The sequence below is a fragment of the Episyrphus balteatus genome, chromosome 1 (assembly GCF_945859705.1).
Source record: "Episyrphus balteatus chromosome 1, idEpiBalt1.1, whole genome shotgun sequence".
Lineage (NCBI taxonomy): Eukaryota > Metazoa > Arthropoda > Insecta > Diptera > Syrphidae > Episyrphus > Episyrphus balteatus.
In genome coordinates, this window is record NC_079134.1 from 11,546,190 (window position 1) to 11,559,107 (window position 12,918).

Consider the following 12,918-nt stretch of genomic DNA (forward strand, 5'->3'; position numbering starts at 1 on the left):
TATTTTTGTGTCGAAAAAAGAAAAGTTTAATTTTTTTAGAAAAAAACAATTCAGAGCATGAATTTAATATAAGGAAAATAAAATAAGACGTTTGTTTTTAATTTCAAATTTAATTATTTTTTTTTTGTTTAGTGTCACAGTTTTTCTTAACGCACGATTTGTAAAATTATTGTTTCTTCAATGAGTCCTTGAAAAAAGGAATTGGAATAATTGAAAACCGGAATTTTTTGCACAAGTTCTAACAATGGGAAAATCCACTTTAAAGTATTTGATATTAAATTTCTGTTATATTTAGTAACTTTATTATCAACAAAAGTTTATTTTTTAAATTATAAATTCATTTTATTTTATCATTTTTTTCAAATTTTAAATTTTTTCAGCTAATAATATGTATATGTATTTGTGTTGATGCATAGACTCATCAGGATTTTGTCTTGATTTTTTCTTTTTTTTTATGAATTTGAGAAACCTGTAAAAACTTTTAATCTAAAAATTTTCTTTGGCAAAAGGTGACTTCAGGTAAATTTGGAACAGTTTTTTTTTTTTTTTTTTTCTGTGAGTCTTGTTCTCTACCCATTACGACATAAAACGTATTTCAAGTTAGAAGAAAAGTCACAATGCACTTTTTAGCACTTAAAATAAAAAAATCATTCTTTAAAAGACGATTGCGTGGATTAAAATCAAAAATCAAACTTAAAAAAAAACTTCGCACAAAACGAAAAAACTCACGTTTTAGATTGAATCTATTTAGGTTTTAGATTTGATTTACTAAGGTCAAATTTATTCACTCTCTATTAAATTTAAAGTCGCCATTTAAATTGAGAAATTTTCAAATTTGTATGTGATTTGAAAGATTTTTAATTTTTATTGCCAACTTTAAATATAATGCAGACTGAACAAATTGAACCTAAGGGGTTTTAAAACTAACTAACAATTTTACGATCTGATTTCTTTGGAATAAAATTTGAAATGACACTTAATTTTTGATCCAAAATATTGAATAATTATTGAATAATACACCTAGAATACCATTCGTCAACCATTTTTTCAAAAGTAGACTGATAGGTACTCGTCAAACAGGGTAAGATTTTGAAATAATAAACCAATGTCAACAAATACAATCTTATTTCGCGGTACTGCTCTAAAATGTATCTATGTTAGAAATTCAGATTTATTAAAACTTAGAACTTCAATTTCTAGCAAAATGGCGTTAGAATTAAAGAATTTTGTAATAAATTAGTTTTTATAGTAACCAATGCTTATAGAAGATCCAATAGAAGGAAGAAAAGAAAATTCTAAACGAAACTAGTAACGATTCGGGATGAACAAGTTGCGAAATTCTGAGACAACTTAAGATGGTCCTTTACCACATTCTGTTTGGACCTTTAACTTTTGGGACACCCGGTATAAAAATGAAAATAATTTTCACTATTTTTTTAAATTTGTTCATAAATACTAAACATAAGGTTCAGATTTGACTGATGTATTTGAAATAGTTATTTTTAACAGTCAACTACAAAAACAAGCTTTAGTCACATTTTAAAATTCAGCAATATTTTGGAGTTACATAGGTACAGAAAGCATACAGTGGGACCATTTTTTGAAAAAGTCAAATGCAAAATCGCATAGTAATAACACTGGTCGGCAAGGAAAATAGAGCTTAAACCAAAACATACTTTTCTAAGGGATTTTTGTGTGCTGATTCCGAATCCGAAGTTAAAATTTAACTGGCACGTTACGTTTTCGAAATATTTGAATATAAACAGGTCAAAAACGCATTTTGTTGGTACTTTTGCAAAACTACTTATGCAATTTCCAAAAGCCATATTTTATTGTCTTAAATGTGTTTATTTTTTTTTCAAAACTATTTTTTTTCTTAAAAATATTTGGTATAGAAATGTTTGATATCTCAAAATCTTGGTGGTTAACGTAACTTATGGTTTTTTGAAGTACATTTGAAGTAAATTCCATTTTTTAACTCCTGACTTGGATAAATAAATCAAAATATTACCTAAAAATATATAAATATTTTAGATCAAACGTCAAAAAAACATTTCATTCAAGATTAGTTTTTGGAACATTATAGCGAAAATATTGATGAGCAGAGCTCAAAAACTAGACTTGATAGAATAAATCTGTTAACAGTTTTGAATTCAGCACACTCAAGTTAATTAAATTCACCTTACAGAGTTCTTGCTCCCTATTTTTTTTTTTGTTTTTTTGCCGACCAGTGTAATTACCACTTTGTGGTAAATTTGTATAGGTAAAACAATACTTATAGCTTGTACTCAAAATTAGTTGTTTCTTCATTTGATGAAGAAAAGCGATAAAACTGTAGATTTTTTGCAAGAAATCGAGATCAAAATTACCAGCATTCATACGGAACAAGGTCTAATCAAGGTCTTGAGATCGAACACTACAAAAGCGTTACTTACTATTCAATAAAAACCGGTCAGTACACATACATAATATTGAAAGTTCAAAGTCAAGGGAGAAAAAACTAACAAAACCTGCATTTACCTACGATTAAACCAATCAAGTTTTATTTTATTTTATATGTTTTTATGTTTCCCATAGGTAATTGGATATCAGAACCTTGATACATATCGATTTGCAAATATTAAACCGGGATCTATACCAAATAGGATTAAAAAATATTTGTAGGAATAAGAGATACCTATTTCCTCGTTATTCTTAACCCTTTTAGCATTCATTTCCAATAAATGGAACAATTAATAAAATAAAGAGGGAGGTTTGTCTACAAATCTAAATATTTATACAACCAACCTACACAAGGTTATGATTGATTTATCTATTATTTTCCCATTTAGAACTAATCGATCAAAATCAATTGAAATATAATCCATTGACTAGAAAACATAAACAATTTGAATGCATCAATGCATTGCAAATAGTCACATACAAAACAAGGATATGTTTTAAAACAACTAATCACCTAAATTGATATTCCATTATCAGAATTTTCAAATCCAAAAACAATATAGCTACCAGCAGAATATTCTACTTAAAAACATATGTCAACTCTTATATCCTGAAAACACACCACATATACCTATCTACTAACATAATCAATTACAAAACAATACTACAATAGTCCTTTTCAATCAACATCAAACAATGTCGATATGTTATTATTTTATACTCGAATAGCATGATTGAGTCCTTTTCCAATATAAACTATAATCATCCCAATTAAACGCATCGTCAAACATCAATAGACTTTAACTATCTCTCCCCAACTCCATATCCAAAATCGAGTTATTATTATGTTTATCCTTTGTACCTAACTCCTCGCCAACAAATCGAATAATAGTTGTTGCAAAAATAATGATATCCTTGGTTCATCATACAAAATACAAAAAGAAAAAAAAATATAATCAAACATATAAATCCTCATTTTATGTGAGAATGTTTGTCCTTTCATCAAATAGGACATATTATCATCTAGGTATGTCCTTTTATATAGAGTAGTTATTTAATTAGGAGTTACATTTCTATTTCAAACCTGTTATCCTTTGTGTAGGTAATTCTGATGAAGGTTTATAAGGACTAAGGATGTCTCCTCTTTTATAGTAAAGTAAGATAGATTAGTTCACGTTTATTCACAAATACACTAACACAAACACACACCCACTGAACACAAAATAATCACAAAAAAAAAGGATAAATTCCTTCTAATTAGAGGACAACATGTATCCTTTTTCTTCTTTTCTTTTTTTTTTCAATTTTTCACTCGTTTTTTTTTAATTTTCAATTTTTTTTTTTTTTAATTTCCATTGGCTACTTTGTCTTCACAATATACACACTATCACCACATTGATAATCCTCTTATATCCTTGATCCTTTCTTTTTTTATGCAATAAAATTTCATTGTATTCTCGTAAATAATCCTCAATGTGATAGCAAGAGAAGAAAATTTAAAAAAAAAGGAGTGGACGAGACGGTAATAAGAAAACACTGCATAATAATTTACAATATTGTTTCAAAGGACTAAAAGGATAACACTCATAAAATATTCACACCATATGTTATCGGGTACACTGCATTTCCATTAATTGTGTACTGCTGCTGCTGCCCCCATTCTCTTTTATATTCGTCCACCGGAATCAGAAACAGGAAACAGGCACAGACGAAACCGGACACTTGGAATAATTAAGCAATCCTTTCGTGTCTCTTTTATATCGGTCGAATGTCAGTTATCCTTTTTTTTAAAATTTTCTTTTGTTCAAAAAAAATTTATCGAAAATAGAAAATTTTAATGGAGGATATCAGTTAACTTCAAGGATATCATCCATACAAATGGAAAAGGATGAAAAAGGACCTGTTTTTTTTTTTCCTTTTTTTAATTAGAGTGACCAGAGACTCTAAACAAAAAAAACAGAAATAAACTGCACCCAACAAACAAAAAAAAAACACAATGTGGCTCATAAAAATTAACCACCAAATGCGAAAATGTTTGAATGGTTGAGTGGTGCAATAAAAAATGGGTGTGTTTTTACAACAACAACAACAACAACGACCAACAACAGAAACAACAAGGAAGGACATGCCACAAAAGCCTCCGGATTTTTCCCATTTTCCAACAAGCCTTCCCTATTTCTACTAGACTCCACACGAACGAAAAAAAAGGACGAAATTAATTATTTCATTTTTTTTTTAAGAGTCGTACCTAGTCGTCGTCGTCGGTCGTCTTCTTGTCGACTTTTTCCATTCCTTTCATTTCGACCCAACGTGATTCGAATGGGAAATTGAAAAGTGGCAGGATTTTCAGGGGGTGGCTAAAAGAGGACTCACTCACATATGAGTTTTTCTTCTAAAGGGTGGCCCAAGAGGGAGACCGGAAGTATGAGTGGGGGTAGGACAAGGGGGTGAAAATTAATAATTATAATTATGGGTAAAACTTCGTTAAGACCCATATATATTTTTTTTTTTTGGTCGAGATCAGCACCTTTTCTCCATTCACATGAATTCTTTCTGCAACAACGTGATTGTTGAGTTTTTGATGTATTCCCATAAAAGGATTCCACTAATCCTTTTTTGTTTTTGGTTTTGTTTTGCTTATTTTTGTTTTCAATATCCGATTTTGAGAGTTTTTTGGATTTAATCAAAATACAATTTTTTTTTTTTTTTTTGTTTTGAATTAATAATTTTTTTTGGAACAAAGTACCGCACTCGACGCAATCAACACGACCGAAAACGTTCTTAACACGGCCGACGTTCAAATACTACTGATTCTAACTGTAAATGGGGTATTTTCTGAATGAAAATTCAATAGGAATTTGTTTTTCTGCGAAATGTGGGAGCGCATGGATGTGTTTGAGTTGGAACGCATGGGCAATGCCTAGAAACCAACATGTTGCAAGGTGAGGGTGAACAATACCTTGTTCCTTTATTTTAGTTGGGAAAATGGGATTTTTCTATTTGGAGTATAAATGTTCCTGTTTTGTCACAAGAGCAAGTGCCAAGTGGGTGATGGGATGATGGAAATTGTGGGAAGTTTTATGTTAAAGGTACTGCAAAGGGAGAATTAATAATAAAGGGAATTTATGCAACAGTGTTTATATGGGTTTTAAAGGACTGAAGATATCATATTCTTTTAAATATATAAAACATTTAAATATTTTTATTTTTTTATTCTTTAGAAATGAGTGTAAAAACTTACATAGTATGTAAATACAAAACATCATCAATATTGTTGTTTATTCTTACCTGAAAAGAAACAAGAAAAATAGTAAGTTAAAAATATGTCAAATTCAGTGCAACTGTATTTTTATTTTATAAATGATAATAATTTTTTGTTGGTAGATATTATTGACATTAATGTTAGTGCCCATATTCTTATCTAATTTAATGGCATCAAAAGACCCCCTAAATTTACAAAAAAAAAAAAACATCTTAAAAAATACCAACCCATTGCTGGTTGATAATATATTTTTGGGTTTTTTTTTACAAATTGTACCTAATAGAGTAATTCCATGTGAAAAGAATATACGAAAAATACCTATGTCATAAAATCTTTTTTTTTTGTCATTTTTAACCGGTCCCTTAGCTCAAAATATGATTTTCTGTATATAAATAATCGCCCAAAAAAATTAGCAAGTGAGTAGTATGAATTTAGTCACTCAATTTTTGAGAGTAAAAAAAAACCATGATCTTAAATTACTTTTTTACATATTTCTTGCAACTTAATACATAATTGAATGAATGTTTTTTTGCATTAATAAAAATGAAATAAGTTTATTTTAAGCCGATTTATAACAGAAAAGGTGAAAAACACATTTTATTTTTTTTTTTCTAAAAAACACATTTTTTAAATTTTTTTTTTTCAAAACAATTTTTTAAGTAAAATTTTATGACATTTTCAAAAAAAAATCATCCCGTTATGATTTTTACACTTTTAAGCTATTTTTTCAAAGTTTTTTGTTGTTGTTTTTCTAGGCATACTTAGTATTTGGGTTATATCTTGAGTAATAAATGACTAATCTGAAAAAAAAAGAACCAGAATCTAAAAGCTGAATAAATAAGTAAGAAACACTAGAATAACTTTTCTGGGTAACTTTAGATGTTGAAGTGCAATGTATTAAAACATTTAAAAAAAATCGATTTTTTTAAAGGAAATTTTTGCAAAAAAAAACTTTATGACTTAAAGAAAAAATCAAAATCTTTTGAATCCTCATAGTTTTAAATTTTTCATGTATAGTACACTTTCTAGCAAAGATAAAAAGATAGTTTTTTTTTTAAATCTATGGATAATTTATAAAGATATGACTATTTTTGTAACGATCAATATTTTCGACTTTTTCTGTTACTTTTTGAGTTTTTGTCTACATATAACTTGAAAAGAAAGCCGAATGTGAAAATTTGTATAAGGTAATTTTTGTAGATAATTTAATTTCCTATCGATATGTATCCTTTTAAAATATTTTAAAATTCAAATATTGCAAGAAACTTAAGAAAAACTATTCAAAAATTTGAAAAAAAAACGACATTTTTAATTTTTCTACTAAATAGTCCATTTTTATTGTTTGAGTATTTATGGATATTGGACATGTAACGGAGAAAAGAAGAAACTTTATTTTTCATTAAAATTGTTGTTTATAGTCAAAAATTGAATACGACTAAATTTCGATAAAATATGAACTTTCAAAATCTACTGTTTTTGGTCCTTTTGAACCACATTTTCTTAAAACATGTTTTTACAAATGTTGATTACCTGGATTTATTGTATGCATTTTTTATTTAAAATTACTTTTTTATCATTAATTCAAACCATAAAACCACTGAATGCAAGAAATATTTTAAAAAATTATAAAATATTAAACATATTAAAAAAAAAATAGTTAATCTATTTTCATTTGAAAACATTTTATAATTTCAGAATTTAGGATAAACGATATTTTTTTTATGAGATTGTTTTTTTTTTTTAGAAAATAGAGGTGTAAATTGGTAAAGATAAAAATATACAAAACTCCTAATTACCTCTTTTAAAATGTGTTAAAGAAAATGGTTTAAAAGGATGTAATATCTCATACAAAATTAAGTGCACAGAAAAAAAGTGATTAAAATTGAACCTTAACTCTTAACTCTGAAATCTATTTATTCATTCCGATACTTACTACACTACAGTAAAATAAAATTCAGGCCTTTTAATATTTTTTTTTTTTAATTTCATATTACTCAATTTTAATAAATTTATTTAAAAAATATTTAAACAAAATTTCTTCCCACTCAGGCCAAAAGCATGAATGTGAAAAATTGCAAACTTGTTAAAGTTGGTTTTTCAAACTTAATCGCTGCCACACAACAAGCACAAAATAATCATTATTATACCAACAAATCAGTTCGGTACAATTTTTTGGAAACTATAATGTTTAAATGACTGCCCAAATTTATCTATATAACTAAATAAGGCTTAACCAGCGTGGGTTTGAAAAAAAATTGCGGAATTTAAGTTGCTAAAAAAAAACGTGACTCTATCTGCAAAATTCGCAGCAAAAGAGCATAAGTCATATTATCAAATTCATCTATTTGTACGTCAATTATTTCACTTCTCCTGAAAAATCGTGTTTTTTTAGTTGATACGCTATCTTTCTCAACGTGCAATATTATTTGGCAATCAAAAACTACCGAGAACAGTTAACTTGTTAAACCTTTTACATCACATTTTACATTATCGAAACCTTTTGTTAATTATTACCCTCATGGGTCACTGAGGCGTATGTGTAACTTTTTCGTAATTAAAAGTTTTTATGCAACTTTTTTACTATTCTTGGACTATTACAAGTAAATAGAGTTGACTTCTACCTTCACCAACTATTAATTTAGTTTCCTGCTTATCTACATTTTGATAACATATCTTTCGTTTTTGAAATATTAAACAGTTCAACAGTTCAATATTTTTCCATAACACATTTCAATGTTAAAAATCCCAATGTGGTAAAAAGTGTTGAATATAAAATTTGTTCCCTTAAAGCTAACTTGTTTGTTCACACATCAAACACCACCCATCAGACATGTTCGAAAGCATTTTTAAGTTTTTTTTTTACCACTTCCCCAACAGTTTGAAGAAAAATATTAAATCACGTGCTTTGCTACGCAGACAGACAGACAGGAGTTTCCTCCCATCTGTCAAATAAAAATTTCAAAAACGAACGAACTAAAAAGAACAACAAATAAAATTATTTTTTTTTTTTGTTTGGTCCTCTTTCGTTTTATAGAACAATATAAAGAGCATGTCCTTTTTGCAGTCTTAATTTTGTTACTTTTTGCTTTTTTTCGATTTAGACCGATTTTTATATATCAAAGGCTTTAAACTCATTCCACATATCCTTGACAGAAAAAAAAAGAGGATAAGATACAAACACACACAATAACGACCACAAAAGTCGATTAGAAAAAAAAAAAAAATAAACGAGAATCGTTGATTGAAATGTTTTTGGCAATGTGTTTATATCTAACAAAAATCAAAAGAATCCTTTTGTGGAGTGAGTGGTATCATGAATCAATGTACTGTTTTGTACGTAATAAATCCCTTTCTTTTAACCAAAAATGTGTACGTTTTTGTTTCTACCCTTTTTGACTTACTCCTTACATTTAAGACTTAACCAAACTGCATAAAACGATTCCTTTTAATCGAGTAATATACAACCAAGTTTATTGTGATGTGCGATGATCCCTTGTGATTATCATTTCGATACGGACAGTTAGTTAAGTCAAATTAGGCCAATTTGTGTGTGTGGATAGGTCAATAATGGTGATGAACCACCACACTGCCAACTCCACACCACTCGCTATTCTATTTAGAAAGATAATATATATACTTTTGGAGGGTTAAAGGCTGTGATATGTTATGTGAAAGTAGGTATAATGTGAACCGTTGTGATGTTTACCACTTTTGTTTTGTTAAGTGTATAGATTTCAATCGGAATTTCGACTCGAGAGGACAGCGACATTCATGTAAGAGAGGATTATTTAATTTGTAATTTATTTCGGGGCATAATAATGATTATAGAAGGGAGATTATGTCAATTTTTGAGGATGAAGTTGTCCAAGATGATGATATTGATCTGTGTGATGATGATGATGATGATGGTTGATTTCAATTTACTTGTTGCTAAATTTACATATTACACCATGCTCTTTATCAGTTTATTGATTTATTGCTTATTACAACAGTCGGAATAAGTATTTTGACAAAATTGACATTTTTTGATCTGATGAGAATAATCTGGTAAAGAGGTAAAGATAAAATAGGCAGATAATGTAGGCATTTTACATTTTTCTAGTATGTATCAAACTCGTTTGTGCTCCGATTTTTTTTTTTACGGTGCGCAATACGACAGAACTAAACACTGAAATTAATGTATCTTTAAAAACGCTTGTAATAAATAAGATCAAAAAAATAGTATGAAACCACCCCCAAAATCTGAAAAATGAAAATATCTAAAAAAAAAGTTCTTAGAAAGTAACCAGTGTGATTTTTACGTGAACCCAAAAGCATTAGGTTCGATACAAAAATTTCTGGAAAATGTTAACAAACAGTTAAAATAAGCATAAAATTATTTCGAAATTACCTCCAAAATGTGGAAAACTAAAATATTTCAAAAAATAGAGCTCCTAGAAATAAATGAATGTAATTTTTAGGTAAAATGAACCAAAATACATTAAGTTTAATATACATTTTTTTGGAAAATTTTAATAAATTCTCAAAATAAGGAAAACTTAAAAATTAGTATGAATACTCCCCAAAATATGAAAAATTAAATATTTCAAACACTAGAGCTGCTAGAATGAAACCAATATGATTTTTGAGCTAACTGGACTCAAATCTATAAAATTTCATATAAATCTTTCTGGAAATTTTTAAAAAAAATTGAAAATTGTTGGCCAGTGATATCAAATTAAGAAAACACAAACAATCCAAAATATACTACGAATGGGAAAAAACCAAAAAAATGCACTAAACGAAAACAGTCACATTTTAAGGATTTCACTTAAAATCCCAGATTGACCAGTAAAATTCTGGAGTTGGACATGCAATTCTTTCACCAAAAACTTCATTAACTAAAGAAAAATACGCGGGAAGCTCGGGGAAATCAACTTCCGGATCTTTACAGGGATATAACACTGTATTTACCTCATAGAAAAAAATTGAAAAATGAATGAATGTGACTATTTTTTAATAACAAATAGCGATAATACAAAAGAGAGATATGAAACATTACGCCGTGATAATGTAGATTTCCAATAAACTACGGTTTGCAACAAAAGATTTGTAAATCGTATTTTGTATGCAATTTCAAAAGTTTCGGAAAATGTAAATTAAAAAACAAAATTCATAAATCTGTGGCAACAAGTAATATCAACATACCTAAGTCAATTTATGTCGAAATTAAGTTTTTTTAAAAACCTCATGTAACATCTGCCATATTTTTTTTTCGTATTTTTATCTTAAGCTCTTTATGAATTACAGGTACCTAAAAGAAAAATGACATTAGCATTGATTTTAAATGGGAAGGAAAACTTTCAAAACGCTCTTCTGAAAAGTTGTAAAAACTGTTTTTTCTTGTTGCCACAGAAATATAAATGACATTATTGGATTTTAAAATATTCGCATTTAAAAGTTATGTAATTGTTCATTCGTTTAAAACCTTTCCTGTCCGAAGATGACAACTCTGAAACGTTTGTTTTGAAAGCCTCAACTGCTCTGCGGGTGATACAAATTTTTGTCCATGCATATCGTCGGCACGTAGTCAAAACCGTGAATATGAATTTTTGGACAATTTCTATTCACTGTGTTGATCCCAATCCTCCATGTGTTGTCAAGAAGCTTTAACTTGGCTTTAACTGGAAAAAATCATTAAGTGTCAAATCGGGGATGTAGAGCAACACATCAATCGAATCTTTTGAATGGCCAAATAATCACTTGTTTCAGCTTATGTGAAATGATGCAAAATGATTTTCCTTTTTGCGTTATTTTGTCTTAATTTTTCAAAAATTTTGGGAAAGTACAACCATGCTTTGGCTTTCAAGGGCTACAGTTAGGACAGGTTTGTCTGAAAATAGCACACCACATTTTACTTCGAAACTCTGCAACCTATTATCATATTATGTAGTTTCTTCGAATGTCCCTAAAAAATGTTACTATTCCCAAATAAAATTCCTGTACCTATTCTTCTTCTGTGCAATGACGTAGGTACCTTTAAATGTAGTTCCTTCGAATTCAGGAAAACAAAGAAATAGCTGAATCCAAACGCAGACAAAAGAACTACTTTTCGCATTAAAGAAATCTCCTGTCCTATTACATATACAAAATAGACAACAAAAATCAACCCATCACTACACTACTTCGCACTGAACAACGCATATCGCCTTCTTTATATTGACAAGAAGTGAAAATATCTGGTTAAGATTTCGGGTTAAATTGCAAATTCTTCGCATACCATTCGTACTACTCTCTCTCTCTCTATAACACTGAGCTATATCTACGAATTCACAAATTGAATGAGCTGTCATTGGTAACAGAAATTCCTAACAATCCGTGTGTGGTTTATCATCGAACTGGCATTTGGAATTCTTTTAGCTCAAATAGAACGAACGAACGACAACGAAACAAGGGAAGGAAATTCCCTCCCTATCCCATTTTCATATATCTACTTTATAGAAGGATCGATCCTTTAAACTGTTTACGATAAAATTCAATGTCCATCAGAGAGAGATACGAAAACCAAAAACCGATGACGGATTCAGTCATGGAAATTGAACATGAACGGAATAATTGTTGTTGTTGTTGTTGTTGCTATTTCGACTCGCCATATATATAAATCACCATATGGATGCAGCACCAGTATCAGCTTCAGCAGACGACTGTTAGTTGTCTGTGATGTTAAAGATACAAAGTCATACATGGCAAATGGTATCAGGATAGTCGTTGGTATATTTTTCCATATGAACTCAGGGGTGTCATTTTCAAAAGAGGACGAGAGGGAAATTCCGAAAGTGGCGGCAAAGTTGTAGTTTCTGGTTGTATAGTTCGAGTAGGTACTTCAACTCGCATCAATCAATTGATAGTGCAACTACAAGGGTACTTCGAGCAGGGGGAAGACAAATAAACAAAAATGTAAACAGATCACAACATCGAGCTCTGTCGCCTCTGGAGTCGTCGTTGTTGTTGTTGTTGTTTTTTTGTATCTCCATCTCTTTGATAGCTAATGGTCCCACATAGAGATCGAGAACGAGATATGTACAACTGTACAACATTCTGCCTGAGGGAATTTCGCCTTTGTGTCCAAAACTCCAAACTATATCTGGTGGATGTATCTCCATGGACATAGCCATGTCCTGGGTTCCTATATCGACAAACTATCTGCATGACGAATGTCTTCGGGGCGTTAATTG

The 12,918-nt window shown here is 29.3% G+C and overlaps 1 protein-coding gene across 2 annotated transcripts in view; it reads right to left on the minus strand.

Annotated features, from left to right (window-relative positions):
• The window catches only part of LOC129913811 (kinesin-like protein CG14535), a 125,868-nt gene that overhangs the window by 68,734 nt on the left and 44,216 nt on the right, over window positions 1-12,918 (minus strand). Inside the window, exon 1 of one of the 2 annotated variants that reach the window (XM_055992697.1) lies at window positions 4,970-5,167. The exons of the other annotated variant lie outside the window; for it this stretch is intronic. Coding sequence (XP_055848672.1) covers window positions 4,970-4,980 — 11 coding nt within the window. The 5' untranslated portion in view covers window positions 4,981-5,167. Of the gene's footprint in view, window positions 1-4,969; window positions 5,168-12,918 lie in introns of those variants that run through there. 2 annotated transcript variants of the gene reach the window in all.